General features: G+C 37.0%; 1 protein-coding gene across 5 annotated transcripts in view; it reads left to right on the top strand.

Annotated features, from left to right (window-relative positions):
- Positions 1-17,538, top strand: part of MIPEP (mitochondrial intermediate peptidase) — a 144,371-nt gene that overhangs the window by 43,158 nt on the left and 83,675 nt on the right. For all 5 annotated transcript variants that reach the window (XR_008554419.1, XM_037527029.2, XM_037527031.2 and 2 more), the window contains exons 11-14: positions 582-735; positions 2,304-2,381; positions 4,137-4,341; positions 5,480-5,589. Coding sequence is in view for 4 of the 5 variants with exons in the window: in XM_037527029.2 (XP_037382926.1) it covers positions 582-735; positions 2,304-2,381; positions 4,137-4,341; positions 5,480-5,589 (547 nt within the window). In the remaining variant the exon portion in view is untranslated. The remainder of the gene's footprint in view (positions 1-581; positions 736-2,303; positions 2,382-4,136; positions 4,342-5,479; positions 5,590-17,538) is intronic.

Genomic DNA, 17,538 nt, shown 5'->3' with positions numbered 1-17,538 from the left:
GTTTTTGGATGAAGAATAATGAACCTTATATCAATATTGTCCCTCATTTAAGATATGTAACAACAAAACAGATAAAGTAAGCTCTGATTATTTACGATAATTTTCCAGTAACAAATATTTTAGTGCATCTGAACTTTAAATTCACTCAATGTACCTCAGGATTTGTATTTGTTTAATCTATGTGATATATCACAATTTTTTAGAGTATAGCACCTTTCATAAAGTAGTTTGCCGTTATAGCTCAAACTAGTCACAGTTTGTATATGATATGTATGAAGAATGTGTGTAGTGGAGGTATTTAAGACAGACAAACTGCTTAGAGTCAATGGCAGGGTAAGTAACTCGAACACATTAGGGAATGGTATGTCTACCGTTATTACGACATTACTCTTATTAGTGGTAATAGATTGCCTCTCTTCTGAATAAGACTAAGTCTGGAAATCTCTTGAAAGATAGAAATATACCTTTATATTTTCAGTTCTTTTTTAGCTACTATAGTCCTAAGTTGTAAATGATAAGTTAACAAATTTGCCTTAAGAAATTAAATAAAAATGCAACTGAGCCTCTTTTTCTTCTTTTAGGTATAATATCGAGCCCAGCTTATATTGCCCATTTTTCTCCCTTGGAGCATGCATGGAAGGCCTGAATATTTTGTTTAACAAATTATTAGGGATTTCATTATATGCAGAGCAGCCTGCTAAAGGAGAGGTGTGGTGTGAAGATGTTCGAAAACTGGTAAGCAATCCAGTTAGTTATAAAGTTACTTGCTTTATCTCTTGGGTTTGGTAATTGGCTTAACAACAGTTTCATGTTTAAGTTAGCTTTACCCTGGAGGAGTGTCTTAATTTATTCCTGTTTCATGGAAAATCCAAATCACCACTTCTGATTTAGGACACTAAAAAACAAACCCTTTTCTCTACAGTCAGTCGTTGGCTGAAATTAATCTAGATATATAATAGCAGAGTTGGTTCTCTGAAAATATTTTATGAATTTTCTTACTGACAAATTCTAGTTAAATGAAAATTTGTCATTGCTCTTCATTTTCCTGCAGTACCAATGTCCCTGTGGTTAATTCCAGAATCCATCACATAGCCCTGCCTTACCTTCCAGTTTTGTCCCCCCATTTTGTTGGAGGTTGTATTTGCATCAGATATTAAATTATATTGTTTTCTGTATGATATCTATCATAATAACTAAGCTTGCAGTCTATCCTCGTACTAGAGCCCACTTTGAGGTGTGAATTTTAATTTTTCCTGATAAATTTCTGAAATTCTTTTACATCCATGTGTTTATCTTACTTTTTGGTTTTATGCTTGCCACACCATACTATTTTCAGTATATTTCAACAAATGAAAACTCTCTTATTGTCTCTTGATTATGTTTTGTGGGCCTAGACAAGGTGAGCTGATGTATTAAAAAGGCAGACTTGGAGGGCATTTCATGACTTCATTTACTTACTTAAATGTCTATTAGCATATTATGTGCAATTTCATTTTTTGGAAGAAATGACATACTGGTAAACTGCAGAGATGTAATGAACAGAAAAATGGGTAGCAGAAGAGTGATAGGATACAATGCTGATGAGGTTCTTGCCCTTCTAAAGACATGAGTCTTCATGAGGCAGCACTATTTGCCAGTTTAGTTCATGGTGTAGCCTAAGTGTCTTGAACTGAGCAAGTGCTTACTAGATATTTGTTGAAATAATTAATATATGCTTGAAGGAAGTTTTAAGGAATAAAATTGAGTTGGTCTTTGGAAGAATCCTCAAATTCTGAAAAGACTAAAATGGCAAAATGGAGATGACTGATTGTGCTCCTATGAGCTGTGCCCCCTCTGGAGAAGGGCATAAATCATAATACTGATTTTAGGGTTATCATTTATATGGGCATATATCATTATATTCTAAGATTTGAGGGAAAAATGAATTTTCTGCATAACTGTTGCTAGCTAGCACCTCTCCAGCACACCCTTTTGGATGGTTTGTGAACAGTCTGAAAGACTGTTTTTGGTGGAGGCATTGGAGAGGACTGGCAGTCAAACAAAGGACCCAAACAAGGAATTTTCTTTTCTGGATAGGATTCTCAAATCATAATCACCTGAGAGATGCAGCAGAAAAAAGAGGTTGAGGGGAAAATCTATCTAAAGCTAATATGGGCTGTAGAAAGTAATAACATGTCTATATTTGAACCAATGGTTGTTTTAAACACAGATTCTTGTATTAGAGTGGTTTTTTTTTTTTTTTCTTCCAATTTTAGGACTTCTGGTGGCCTCATTCACCACTAAATTAAAATTTTGTCTTCTAGGCTGTTGTTCATGAATCTGAGGGATTGTTGGGGTACATTTACTGTGATTTTTTTCAGCGAGCAGACAAACCATATCAGGTGATTCTTTATTACAAACTATTCTCTCTAGTGGTGATTAAGCTATTAATTTGAATTACTGTGAACTTCATATTTCATTTTTGTAGTTTCTTAATATTAAAAAGGTATTAATAATCATAATTAAAAATACAAATTTGAAATTTGAGTAGAATTTTGGATAGAATTTAAAAATAATAAATATTATGAAAATATGTCACTTTTAACTGACTCATGGTAATAATAATAACTGACATTTTTGTGCCATTTTTGTCCCATATAATGTACCAAATCCTTTATATACATTGCCTCTTTTTTTTTTTTTAAGATTTGTTAATTTTTATACAAGAACTGGGGTACAGGCCAGATGCGCGGGAGGGTGAGAGGATTCACCGTTGACAGAGTTGGGAACAGAATAGGCAGACTAAAGAAACACACTGCTGAGGGGAGCAGCGGGCGAGACAGGAGAGGTCTGCTTCACCATGTGGGATTCTCGCAGGCCGGCTGGGATTGAACCCGCGCTGCACACAGTGCGGACAGCTTCACAGTGCAGCGCTCAACCGCCTGCACCACCAGGGAGGCCCTACATTGCCTCTTTGAATGTTCATCTCAGCCTTTCAGCTAGGCACTAATACTATAAAGAAACTGAGGCCAGAGAGGTAATTTGCCTAGAGTCACATAGCCAAAAGTTTGTGATCTGAATGCAAACTCAGTCCTTTAGTACTTGCCATACCTGAAAAAAGACCTAGTTTAAAATTGTAGAAAATTTGTCTATTTGAAAACTTTATCAATCATCAGTTCTCTCCTTAGGTGGAATATGAAGTTTATTTCCTTTACTATAGTTGCACACCAGACTTGCCAGTCACTTGGCTTCAGCATTTGATGGCTAATGTTAAGAGCTCAGGTTGTATGTCCTAATAGAAATAATGGCACTTTATATTTGAATGGTGATCTACACCTTCAAAAGTATTTTAACAAATGTGAGCGTATAAAAACAGGGCATCTCTTCTGGCATTTAACAAGGTAGAGATGAAACTCTTTCCTTCTAAGAATTCTGGTCTAGGTCATAGGACACTGAGTTCTATGTTCTCTTCTTTGCTTTAGTGGCTGCTGCAGAATTTCAGTTTAGTGATTGGAAGCCTAGACTCCTGATAGTTGGCCTAGGCTCAATCCCAGATATAGCAGCTCTAGCCATGTGTGTTGAACACATGGCAGCATTCCCAAGATCAGTTTCAGTTTTCTCATCTGAAAAATGAGATACTACTTCAAGGCTTGTTGTGAAGAATATGTGATCAAATGTTTGTGAATCTCATCCTGTTATAGTGGAAGTTACTCCAGATTGCTTGTTCTGTCATAGTTTAGAGTCATCACTTCCAAGTGATGAACATAATAGATATGGAAATTTTTCCTAGCTAATTGCTTGACACATGGAAGGGCTTCAATTAATAGTAGTGGCCTTTTCCCCAAGAGCTCAAAGCCTGTCCCTTCTTACTTGTTTATGAATGTCTTGAGAGTGTGGCTCTTAGCTCTTTGATGACTGTTTTCAGCAACTGCTGTCATATCACTTCAATGCATATTTTTGTAGAGAATGAATGAATTCATCAATGCAAGCTGAATATATTAATGGTGTTTTAAAATATTAAAATTTTAGCAAAACAAAATGTGTTGGAAAAAGTATCTATGATTAAAAGACCAGAGTAAGGATAGAATTAAGTTAAAACTTGAATTCACATATTTTTACCCTTTATCTAAAACTGCTAAGTTTTCTGATTCTTAAAGGATTGCCATTTTACAATCCGTGGAGGCAGACTAAAGGAAGATGGAGACTATCAACTTCCAGTTGTAGTTCTTATGCTGAATCTCCCCCACTCCTCAAGGAATTTGCCAACTTTATTAACTCCTGGAATGATGGAAAATCTTTTCCATGAAATGGGACATGCCATGCATTCTATGCTGGGACGCACTCGTTACCAGCATGTCACTGGTGAGCCATCAACATTTATAGTGATCCTTTAAAAGCATGTTTTATTTGAAATTAGGAAAAGAGCTTTTTATTTAGAAAATCTGATCAGTTAATGATGTTCTGTAGTCATTTACCCGCATCTTGCCCTTCCAGTTATGCAATCTTGATCTTCTTATGTGTTTTCCTTCTTTGTTAACAAGTTCTTAGTGGTCTGTCTTTTGAGTTTGTGCTGTACAAATACAAGTGTTCTACATGGAATTACTTTTATAGCTTATGTGTTTGTGATTAAATATGTATCTTAGTACCTAGCACAGAGTTAGTGAATGAAAAAGTGAATATACGTTGCCTCGTTTTATCAAAAATCAACATAACAAGTTTCTTAAAAATGCTTTTATTTCTTATATCTTCCTCCTATCAGACAATATAGTTTTGTTATTAGTTTTATATGCTGATATGTAGCCTTATTTGATGATATTATAGATTTTCCTCTTGTTTCATCTCTAAGTCTTAAGCTATTTTGTGTGGTCATCTTTAACCTGGTAAATTGTTGGCAATCAGTATTTACTAAGTTTACATGTAGTATTTTGGGGAGGACAGGATATTTGAAAAGATTGTACAGAAACATAAAATGTCATCGAAAAAGTTCCATTGCAGGATTTGTTGCTTCAGTAATTTTGAGTTAAAGACATTGCTTTTCTACTTCGAGAATTTGACTTTGTTATAAAAGGCAATGAATGGATTAAACAAAATGCTTTTAATACACATGAAGGATAAAAGCATTTGATGATAGAATTTAGTGACTTAAATACAAATGTTATATAAGTTGTAAGAATGTTTTAATTTGTGTTTCATGTATAACCCAGCATAGCTGAGGATAGGTTTGTTTATAGAGGGTGTGAGCTATTGCTTTACAAGGTGTTTTATCCAGCTGTGCAAATATTTTGTTTTACTTTTGACATATAGGAAAATATATTGAATTATAATAAACTTTTCTGTAAATATGTATAATAATTTTATAAAAGTAAAATATTGATTTAATGAATTAATGCTTAATCATAGTTCATCAGAAGTACAAATAAAAGTTTTAAGAGTACATACAAAGGAAGATAAACATGTTGATATGATTCATGGCAACTTTTTTCTTTCCCCCCCATTTTAGGGACCAGGTGTCCTACTGACTTTGCTGAGGTTCCTTCTATCCTGATGGAGTACTTTGCAAATGATTACCGAGTGGTGAACCAATTTGCCAGACATTATCAAACTGGGCAGGTAGGAGAAGTAATATTGTAGTATTGTTCTTTAAGTTTGTTGGTTGGTTTTTCAGACCTGCTGGGTAATATTGAACTTTTAACCCCTTTTTAGAATTCTTTGACCTTGTCAGTGTCACAGTGCTGGTGCTGGGTTTTTCCCACCGCATTCTTCCTGCCTTCTCTCCTTCCTACCCTCCCTTCTACTTTGCTTCCTCCTTCTTTCTTTCTGCCAACCTATAGACACATAGTCATGTGTTGACAAACAGCTGCTCTTCATATGCAACTAATATCCCATTTTGCCATCCTAGCCATCCCATGAGGAAAGTACTAGTTTCTGTTTTCCAGAAGAGGAAAGAAGTTCTCTGGTAGAATAGGTCTTCAAGCCTGGCTCACTTCTAAAGAACTTTTACTCTTTTCTCTTTATGCCTCTGAATATTTCTATCTTGGTGTGTATCTTTGTTGTTTCATAAAACTGAATTACCATGCCATATTCCTCAATACACTTAATATCCGTATGGTGCTAAGCCTGAATAATCCTTAATTTCAGGCTTTGGATTTAAATAATAGCTGTAATTTTAATGATTTTTAAAGTCTATAAAGTAGGAGTAAGTGACAGCTATTTTACAAGTTAGTTGTAATTGTTACTGTCAGCTCCGTGTGGGTGACCCTCCCTGTGCACTTTGGAAAATACATTCTTTCCCTTCTCTCAGAACTTAGGTTATTCATATCACATTTGTTAAGAGTTTTCCCTCTTGAAATGTACTTCCATGAGTGCAGTTCATCTTTAAATCTTTAGCATTTGGAATTGTGCCCAAGAAAAAGTACTAAAAGAAAATCAATGAGGAAATAAATGGAATCAGACAAAGAAGAGCCTAAACAACCTTTATTTGTGAGTTTTCTGATTGCCTCCAGATGCATAATAAAATTTGGTCATTTCTTATTTTTGGATTTGATGTTAACTATTACTGTCAACTGTAGAATAATGAATAAGTTTTGGAGAACTAATTTGAGGGCATCTTCATCACAATATATTTATTAAGACAAAATTGAAATATTTGTGATCTAATTAGCTGTTTATTCATTAACCTGCAGAGACTACTCCGGGAATTATTCAGACTCAGCTAATAACCTGGAAGTACATAACATATCCAAAAGTATAATTGTCCTTGGCTCCACGTTTTGGGGTCCATGAATTATTAGGAAGACTTAATTAAACTTTTCCTTTTGTAATTGCTCTTCTGCCCATCTTCAAGGGAGGTAGAGTATAGGCCTGTTGGAGCAGAGCTTACCCTCATGGTGGTATCACCACAAAGGAGAACCTGATGAGCTTGCTGGGCACCCTGGGAGAGGCTGAAGGAACTTGAAAATTCATGTGAAGGGGGCAGTTTGCCAGTCATCTCACAGTAACCATCATCCATATCTTTAAAAAATATTTACTGAGGAGATGCTGAGGACATATATAGGTCTTTCAGTCAGTAAATACTGAGTTTTATTTTGTACCAGACACTATTCTTGACATCCCCAAAATAGATGAGAATAAGTGAGAGAACATCCTGGTGCTTATGACCTTTATATTCCAGGGGAACTAGGGCAGAATTCTACAATGTGCTTCCATATGTACTCTCTTCTTGGCCTAGCATACCTTTTTATTTCAAGTCATTTACTAGATCATTACTAGATCACCTTTTTGACTAGAGTGATTTCCCTCAACATTGTATACACTAGGTTTTACTATCATGCTTCCTCTTGTTTTCTGGCTACTGACTTTCATACAAATTCTGCCTGAATCCATTTTCTCCTTAGCCTTTAGCAAATAGCTTCCCTAGAATCTAGCAAATAGCTTCCCTAGAATCCACCCTTGGACTTGTGGCTTTGTTGCTGGTTGTCAGCAGGGCTTACATGAAGGCAGGCATGCATTTGGTCAAATGATGGTCATGGCCAGAACTAAGGCACTGTCAGTGTGATTAGGAGAAACAGAATTCAAGTGCTATTTGAGACTTAATGGAAGGGACTCGAGACTAGTTTGATTATAGGTATAAGGAAGGGGGAAAGTCAGAGATGCAAGTTCCATGAACAGAATTCTGGAAGAGGGCTTATTTGAGCAAGGAGGAAATAGTGTTGTTTTTGAATTTGTCAGTTGACCATCATTGCTGTCCCAAGGCTGTTTGTAGTACAGAAATTCAGAATCACATAGATACTGTAGATGTGTGGGAATAATTGGCATAGAGATAGCAGTTGAAGCAGAGGGAGTTTAGAAATTGCCTGTGAGAGAAAAGCAGGAGGCCCCCCCACAAAGTATCCCTAGGAACTTTCTGAGGAGTTTAATTAAGTTTTAAGAACACTAAACACCAGCCATGAATAGGACACAGAAGACTGTAAAACAGTACCCTGAAACTTTCACAATATTACTTAAGACAAAAAACTTAAATCTTGGGCTGAAATTCACCATAAACAGTAAGGTCCATTTTAAAAAATATTAACTAGTTAAAGACTAATTAGAAGAACAAAGAAGGGTTAGAGCCACTGCTCAGAGGGTGGTATAATATTCCAAAGAAGACAATTCCTATTTTACTACTAAATTCTGCAGTAAGCAGAACCATTTTTGAACAAGGTAGTTTCAAGAAAGCATTGAAGTCCAAAAGTATACTTCAAACTAGATGTGATACGAAGAAAGCAGTAAGCTGCTTTGAATTCATTCAGGCTTCAGTCAGAAGACATGCCCAGTGGGCTAAAGGGACTTGCAGACACAGTCTCTAAAGAATGTAAAATAATTTTGTGATTCCATAAGAGTGGGAAGAGTGCCAGAAGGCAAGAAGCGAGTAAATACCTTTAGTTTCACAAAGGGCTTGCCTCTTCTTGTCATTAATTAAGACACCAAGTGGTTTGATGCTTTCATTTTAAGGGCAGTTTACCCTTAAGGACAAAGAATTAATTCCCTAAAATCCAAAGTCTTTGTAAATAAATGACATTAATGCCTAGAAGAATAACAGGGCTGCGTATTTATGCTTCATTTCCTATCCTGTTGCATGTCAGGAAAGGCTGATTTTTTTTTCTTTTATCATCATGTGGTATATTCCAGAGAACCCCAAAAGTAAGGTAATATATTGATGTCATATTAACACCCACAGGTATTATTTTTTTCTGAACTAGAGCATAAGATAGCCAATGAATTCCTTGGGGTAGAGGAATTAGAAGCATGCTTATCAGATTTGCAAGTGTTGTACACCTGTCAAGAGAAAACAAATACCAGAGGTGCTCATGTGAGATTTACAACTGCCTTGACAAGCTACAACATCAAAACCAAAGTGGTGTTTATTGTAAATTAATTTCGAAATCAGTGGCACAAGTATAGAAGCAGTAAAATCTTTGTTGCTGCTGATGTGAAAAAAATGTCCCAGATTATCACTCAGCCAGCAGTCTGATGGAGTAGCTCCACAGCATTCATTCAGTCCCAGGCTGCATTTGGGGGCCTGTGGCTTCTAAAGAGCTAAAGGATTTTCTGTCTCTTTTCAGTGCTTATTGGTTCCAGCCTTCAGCCTCAGCTATTTCCAGTTGCTCTCAGTGAGCATAAAGTTATTTATGGCCTCACACTTCTAGAAGCATGATACTTGTCCTTCCTTAAACACTCTGGAGAAAAAAATTCATTTGTGATAAAACCACGTGAAATTTACTATCTCAACCTTTTTTTTTTTTTTTTAAAAGATTTATTTATTTATGCATACAAGAGCTGGGGTACAGGCCGAGGTGTGGGGGGTGAAAGGATTCACCAGAGACAGAGTGGGAAACAGAACAGGCAAATCAACTGAAGTACACTGCTGAGGGGAGCAGCGGGTGAGTCAGGAGAGGTCTGCTGCGCCATGTGGGTAGCTCCCTGGCTGGCTGGGGGATCAAACTCATGCCGCAGAGACTGCAGAAGCTTCATAGGTTGTGTCTTAACCCCCTGTGCCACCAGGGAGGCCCTATCTTAACCATTTTTTTAAAGATTTATTTATTTATGCATACAAGAATTGGGATACAGGCCAGAGATGCAGGGAGATGAGAGGATTCACAAGAGACAAAGTGGGGAACAGAACAGGCAGACTGACTGAAATACACTGCTGAGGGGAGCAGCGGGCAAGACAGGAGAGGTCTGCTTCGCCATGTGGGTTTCTCTCCGGCTGGCTGGGGATCGAACTCATGCTTCAGAGGCTGTGGATTGCTTCATAGTGTGGTGCTTAATCCCTTGCACCACCAGGGAGACCCCTTTACCATTTTTTTAAGTGTAGCACTCATTGGTATTAAGGGCATTCTCATTGGCCTGCTACCATCATCACTATCCACAGAAGTCTTTTCTTCTTGCAAAACTGAAACTATATATCTATTAAGCAATACCTCCCCATTTCTTCTCCCCCAGCCCCAGGCCACCATTCTACTTTCTCTCCCTATGGATTTGACTACTCTGGCTACCTCATATAAATGGAGTCACAGCATGTGTCCTCTTGTGCTCTTGTGACTGACTTATTTCACTTAGTTTTTTTTTTTAATGTTTTTTTTTTTTTTTAAAGATTTATTTATTTATTTATTTATACAAGCACTGGGTACAGTCAGAAGCGCGGGAGGGTGAGAGAATTCACCAGAGCCAGAGTGGGGAGCAGAACAGGCAGACTGACGAAATACACTGCTGAGGGGAGCAGCGGGCGGCAGGAGAGGTCTGCGCGCCATGTGGGACCCTCGCCTGCGGCCGGGGATCGAACCGGCACTACAGAGGCTGTGGGCAGCTTCGCAGCCCAGCTCTCAACCGCTGCACCACCAGGGTAGGCCCTCACTTAGTTTTTAAGGTTGATCAGAGTTGTAGCATGTGTCAGAATGTCCTTCCTTTGTGAGGTGGAATAATATTCTATTATATGTATAGATCACATTTTGTTTTTTGACTCATCCATTCATGGATACTGGATTGTTCCACCTTTTGGATATTATAAATGATGCTGCTATGATCATGGGTGTATAGATACCCATTTGTGTTTCTGAGTATATAAGCATGCAGTCATACGTTGCTTTAAGAATGGGGATACATTCTGAGAAATGTGTTGTTAGGCAATTTTGTCATTATGTTAACGCTCTGGAGTGTAATTACACAAATCTAAATGTTTTAGCCGACTACATACCTAGCCTTTGTGATATAACCTATTAAGACCAACTTTGTGTATGCCATCCATAGTCAACTAAAATGTTGTTAAGCGATGCATAACTGCATAACCAGAAGTAGAATTGCTGCATCATGTTGTAATTCTACTTTTAATTTTTGAGACACCACCATATTGTTCTCTAAAGCAGTTTCATTATTTTGCATTCTCACCTTGTGCACTGTTGTACACAGGGGTTCTAATTTCTCCACAACCTCACCAACACTTGTTATTTTCTGATTTTTTGATAGTAGTGTCTTGTGGTTTTGACTTTCATTTGTCTAATAACTAGTGATATTGAGTATCTTTTTTTTCTTCTTTTCTAAAGATTTATTTATTTATGCATGCAAGAGCTGGGGTACAAGCCAGAGGTGTGGGGGGTGAGAGGATTCACCAGATATTGAGTATCTTTTAATGGGTTTATTGAACATTCATGTTTCTTCTTTAAAGAAATATGAATTCTAGTCTTTTGCTCAGTTTTTAATTGGGTGATTGTTTTATTTGGTTGTGAGTTCTTTGTTAATCTTGATATTAATCCCTTGTCAGACATGCTTTACAAAGATTTTCTCCCATTTCATAGGTGCCTTTTCACTCTGTTGATTGTGTCTTTTCATACATAGAAGTTAAAATTTTTGAGATAGTCCAGTTTATCTATTTTTCTTTTGTTGCTTTTTTTTTTTAATAGAGGCATGTCTTATTTATTTATTTGTTTGTTTGTTTGTTTGTTTTTTTTGTTTATACATGCACTGGGTACAGTCAGAAGCACGGGAGGGTGAGAGAATTCACCAGAGCCAGAGCGGGGAGCAGAGCAGGCAGAAGGACCGAAGTACACTGCTGAGGGGAGCAGCGGGCGGCAGGAGAGGTCTGCGCGCCATGTGGGACCCTCCTCCGGTGGCCGGGGAGCAGCCGGGGATCGAACCGGCGCTGCAGAGGCCGCGGGCAGCTTTGCAACCCAGCGCTCAACCGCTGCGCCACCGGGGAGGCCCTCTTTTGTTGCTTTTGCTTTTGGTGCCATATCTTTGATTTATTGAGTTAATTTTAGTAGATTATTCAGCTTTTATCATATTTTAATAATTTTGAATAGGAGTCTCTTATTAGCTATTTATATCTGATGGCATAGTATTAGTATGCCCCCTCCCCCATCTGTTATAAGATCACAGGTGCTTTTTTTTTTAAACAAGCCTTGGAGTCAAGGAAATAAGGTAGTCCTAGCTCTGTCATTAAAGTTGAAAACGCTTAGCACTTCTGTTACATAGACTAAAAACCTGATCTTTACACCCCACCTCTAAACATCGCCTTGGGGAAACTAGGCTGGCCCTGACTCTCAGATTGTTTGGAGTGCCCAGAGGTTCTTTGCTTCTTTCTCTCATTGTTGCTGAACATAGACCTGCTACCTGATGTCACAGAAAGGCAAATAACATTAAGGCAAATAACATGCCACTGGTTTTTGAGAAAAGAATCAGCTTAATGTAAGGCCACTTGGCAAGAGACTGGAAGCAAGGTTCAAATCATTTTCCTCAAGGATGGGGCTCTGAGCAGTATTTATGTGTTTAAAGAACAGATATAAAAAATGAAAGTTGTGAGAGACTGACTGGTTGCTTTCTGCTTAATTGTGGTGTAATTCAAATTTGGGTCCAGAACTGCAACAACACTGAGCAACCTTTGCTTCTGAATTTTTCGTATTCCATGACTCTTTTTGGTTCTACCTAACAAAACTTTTATGTGGACTGTAGACAAGAACTACTGTTTCTACTACATTTAACACTTTTAACAACATATGTATAGGTTTTTCCCACACCAAGTACTTCTCCAGTTCTCGGTGGACTGTCTCCCTTTTACTTAATTCAGTTTTGATGCAAAATAACGGGAGTTAGCACACACTGCAGTGGCTAATACCCAGCTCCACAAAATTGTTTTCTCTGCTCTCCTACTTCAGATGTAGGTCACAAATCCAGGTTGTCACCTGTGCTCCTGACTGTCCAGTATAAATTGAAAGTTCCTACCACCCTTCTCAGGTTTTATAGTTAGCAAAAAATGCCCACAGAACTCAAGAAAGTGGTTCACTTACTAGATTACCAGTTTTTTAAAAATGAAATAATGTAGCTCAGGAAGAAGCACAGAGCTTCCATAGACTCTGTAGCTATACCCGCCTCCTGGCACCTCCAGATAATCACCAACTTGGAAGATCTTTGAATCTCTGTTTTTAAAATTTTTCTGAAGCCTTCATTACCTGGGCTTGAATGATTCGATCCTTGTCTGCTGGTGATGCATAAATCTCCAGCCCCTCTCCCCAACCTGAAGGTCAGGTAGAGGATAGGGCTGAATGTTCTAACCTTCCAATCACTTGGTTGGTTCCATTCACAACCAAGAGGCATTTATTAGTGTAAACTCAGGTATCCTCGAAAAGGGCTTATGAATAATAAAACATGCTTCTGTCCTACTTCACAGGAAATTCCCAGGGTTTTATTTTTTTTTATTTTTTTTTTTTTTAGTAATTTTTTTTTTTTTTTTTTTTTTTTTTATAGAGGCATGCTTTTATTTATTTGTTTGCTGGTTTGTTTGTTTGTTTTTGTTTATACATGCACTGGGTACAGTCAGAAGCGCGGGAGGGTGAGAGAATTCACCAGAGCCAGAGCGGGGAGCAGAGCAGGCAGAAGGACCGAAGTACACTGCTGAGGGGAGCAGCGGGCGGCAGGAGAGGTCTGCACGCCATGTGGGACCCTCCTCTGGTGGCCGGGGAGCAGCCGGGGATCGAACCGGCGCCGCAGAGGCCGCGGGCAGCTTCGCAACCCAGCGCTCAACCGCTGCGCCACCGGGGAGGCCCGAAATTCCCAGGGTTTTAGAAGCTCTCTCTGTGGCAGGAACCAGGGATGAAGATGAAATGTATCTTTCTTATTTTTTCACAGTATCACAGCACCCCATTTCTCTTCAGCAGTATCTGCCTCTGTCTCCAAGTAGTAATTTCCCAGCCCACTCCCTCTCCCACATGTGCTTGCATTGTTCCCACCTTTCTCCATATACCCTCTTTGCATTCACCATATTGCATGAAGATGGGCTGCTAGCCCCAGCACGTCTCTGTGTCTATGGAGTATTATATATTCCATGTCTTATAATGCAGTGACATTGATGAACAAGAGAACATTCTGAGATGAGGTTTTTGTAAGGAAACTGATTTCAGTTCAGTAGATGCTTCTCATAAATAATTAGAAAGGAGATGCCTCTCAAGTAAACTTTTTATTATTTGATACTGCAAAATATAGAATGAACAGCTATGAAACTATCACCCAATTTAAAAAGTACAATACTACCACATACTCCTCTCTGGAGATAGACTCCTGACTTTTTATTAATATTTGCTTAAAAACAGTTTTTATCGCACAAGTTATTTTTTCTTAAGCATTATGGTATTTGTTTTTGAGCTTTATAAAAATGGTACTAGACTGCTTATAATCCTCTATAATTTGCTTTTCTAAGAGTCATCAGTGGTGTCCAATAGCTACAGTATATTTACTTTAAATTCAGCAAAAATTACCATCATTTATGTACCCATTGTTTGGTCATTGGGTACATGGGTTGTTCTAGGTTTTTGCTAGTTCACACCAGTCTGCTGTGACCATGTTTATATTTTTCACCTTATGTATGTGTGCAAGATTAGAATTGTTGGGCTTATGAGATATGAACATCTTCAAGTTGATGAGATAATGTTTGTACTTGTACTTCTCTCAGCAATGGGTCCCGCATCCTCATCAACATTTGATGTTGTCAGAAGTTTTAATTTACCAGTTTTGTGATGAGACATAATGTTATTGCGACCCTAATTGGCAATATTTTTTCTTGATAACTTTTAAAGTTGAACATCTTTTTATTGTTTGTTTTATCTTCGGTCATATACCTGTTTGTCTTAATGCTCATTTTCTTTGTCTCTTTCTTATTGATTTCTCAGCATTCATGATATGTTGGCAAAATAATCATTTGTTAGGCATGTATTTTCTCTCAGTTTATGGTTTATCTTCACTTTCTTTGTGAAATCCTTTGATGGTTTTCATGCCTTCATTGTAATATTTTTGAATTTTGCAGTTAAAATGTTTCTGATCTTTATAGTTAATTGCTTTTTATATTTTATTGAAGAAATCCTCAAATGGCATAAAGGTGTTCTTATGTTTTCTAAAAGTTTGAATTCTTTCTCTTTATGTCTGTAATAAAGTTGGATATTATATTTGTGTTTGGTATAAATTAGAAATCTAATTTTCTTTCTTCACCAATTGTCCTAGCATCATTTATTCCTTCTCCAGTGAACTGTGATATACCAAGTACTTACATAGATGCAATATTTTATTTGTGGGATTTCTCTTTTATTCCACTGTTGTCTGTCCTAATACCGATACCATGCTGTCTTTATTACTATGGCTTTATCAAGGCTTTTTCTATTTGTTTTTCAGAAATTCCTTGTCTAGACCTTTATTTTCATATACATTTTAGAATCATTTTATCTATTTTCTTGGAAAACCTGACAAGACTCTGCCTGGAATTGCATTAAATATAAAGGTATCTCTGAATGGCTTTTCCAATTCATGAATAGGACTTAATCTCTCTGTAAGATCTTTTAATAAAGCTAAAAGATTGTCTTCCTAAAGAGCTTGCCCAACTTTTGTTAAACTTAGTTCTAGATACGCTACCTTTATAAATTTTTTTTAAAGATTTATTTATGCATATAAGAACTGGGATATAGGCCAGAGGTGTGGGGATGAAAGGATTCACCAGAGACAGAGTGGGGAATAGAACAGGCAGATTGACTGAAATACACTGCTGAGGGAAGCAGCAGGCAAGACAGGAGAGGTCTGCTGCTCCATGCGGGTCACCTCCCTGGCCGGGGATCGAACTGGTTCTGCAGTGGCTGCGGATAGCTTCATAGGCTGCGTCTTAACCCCTTGCGCCACCAGGGAGGTCCCAATAAAATTTTTTATTGCAGTAACATTGTTTTATATCATTGTGGATGAGAAATATAAGCTCTCTGTGCTCAGGTATTGTTACCACCCCACAACCACACCTACCACCAAGACACCCATAATTCCCCACCATAGTGTTCCCCCTTCACCATGCTCTTGAACTTCCTCTTCTTGTTTCCTTTTTTGGTAGTCTCAGTTCTATAGTTAGCTTTCTAGGGTTAGTTATTAGTTTGGCTTTATCTGACCCTTTGTTTGGTTTCTTTATATTCCACATATAGGTGACACCATTCAGTATTTGTTTTTTTCTTTCTGACTTATTTTACTTCACATAAGCACCTCCAGGTTCATCCATGTTGCCACAAATGGCAAGAATTTAACTTTTTGATTGCTGAGTAGTATTCCATTGTGTATGTGTGGTGGGGAATTATGGGTGTCTTGATGGTAAGTGTGGTTGTGGGGTGGTAACAATAACCGAGTATTGGGGAGAGCTTGTATTTCTCATCCACAATGATGTAAACCAATGTTTCTGCAATAAAAAATTTTATGAAGGTAGGGTATCTAGAACTAAGTTTAACAAAAGTTGGGCAAGCCCTTTAGGAAGACAATCTTTTAGCTTTATTAAATCATTACTGGGTATTGCATTTTATCAAATACTTTTGTGTATCTCTTGAGACAATAGAATTAATCTTTTTAAAAATACATTAATGTTGTCAATGTTTGTGTTACCTGTTAAGCTGCTTTTGCATTCCTGGATTAAGTTTCTTGGTCCTAGTTATTATATTTTAATACAGTTGTGGCTTCAATTTGCTAATATATTGTATATATTTTTGTATCTGTACTCATGATAGAGATTGGCTTGTGATTTTTTTTGTTCTATTGTTCTTTGCTAGTGTTGGTATTAAATAATGCCATTTTACATCGTTGAATGCACTTTTTTTTCTTTAAGTACTTTTGTAAAATTATAATAATCTGCTCTTGAAATTTTGTTAGAATTCATCTATAAAACCATTCAGGGTCTATTATTTTCTCTGTGGGAAGATTTTTAAAAGACTGATTCCTTAATAGTCATGGGAGTCTTGGTGTCTTGCTTTCTCCTTATGTAAGCTTTGCAAGTTGTAATTTTCTAGAAAGTTATCCATTTGATCTGTTTTCAAGTTTATTGGCTAAAGTTATTTATAGCATTCTTTTATCCTTCAAATCCTGTTAAATCTGTAGTTATGTCCTTTTCATTACTAATATTATTCTTTCTTTTTTTCTATTAGGCTTGGCAGAGGCTTGTCTATCTTATTAGTATTTTCAAAGAAGTAATGATAACGCTTTGTAGCCTATTTTGTTATTTTAGTTTGTTAGTTTCTGTTTTTGTTATTTTTCTCACCTTCCTCCTTTTTTCCATCCCAAATTTCCTTAAATGGGTACTTAATCAATTTTCTGCTTTATATGCACTAATTTTAATGCTATAAATTTTTTTTACACCAAAAAAAATTTATTTTGAATTATCTATAAATACAACCATATTCAGTACAATCTATCATTTCTCTCTCAAAACTCATACATGTTTCTTCTTTCTACTTTTTTCTGCTTTATTTAAGTGATGTGACTCTCCAGTAATGTTTAAATTGAATTACTGATGTTGTATATCCATATCTATAAATTTTAAATTGTGCGATGTAGTACTTAACCTGCATGCCACAGTTTTTATACAAATTGTTAATTCCATTGTTAATTTCCACTTTGACCAACAAGGGCTTTAGAGATGTAACTTAAAAAATTTGAGCTCTTATAGGGTAGTTATCATTTTTATTATTGATATCTTGTTAATTAGTCTCACTGGTAGTCTTTACAGTTACTGATACTTATTTT

This window comes from Talpa occidentalis, unplaced genomic scaffold, assembly GCF_014898055.3.
Source record: "Talpa occidentalis isolate TD23 unplaced genomic scaffold, MPIMG_talOcc4v2.1 talOcc4.5, whole genome shotgun sequence".
Classification (NCBI taxonomy): Eukaryota; Metazoa; Chordata; class Mammalia; order Eulipotyphla; family Talpidae; genus Talpa; species Talpa occidentalis.
The sequence above is the reverse complement of the archived record's forward strand: the minus strand, read 5'-3'. Positions and strand labels throughout refer to the sequence as shown.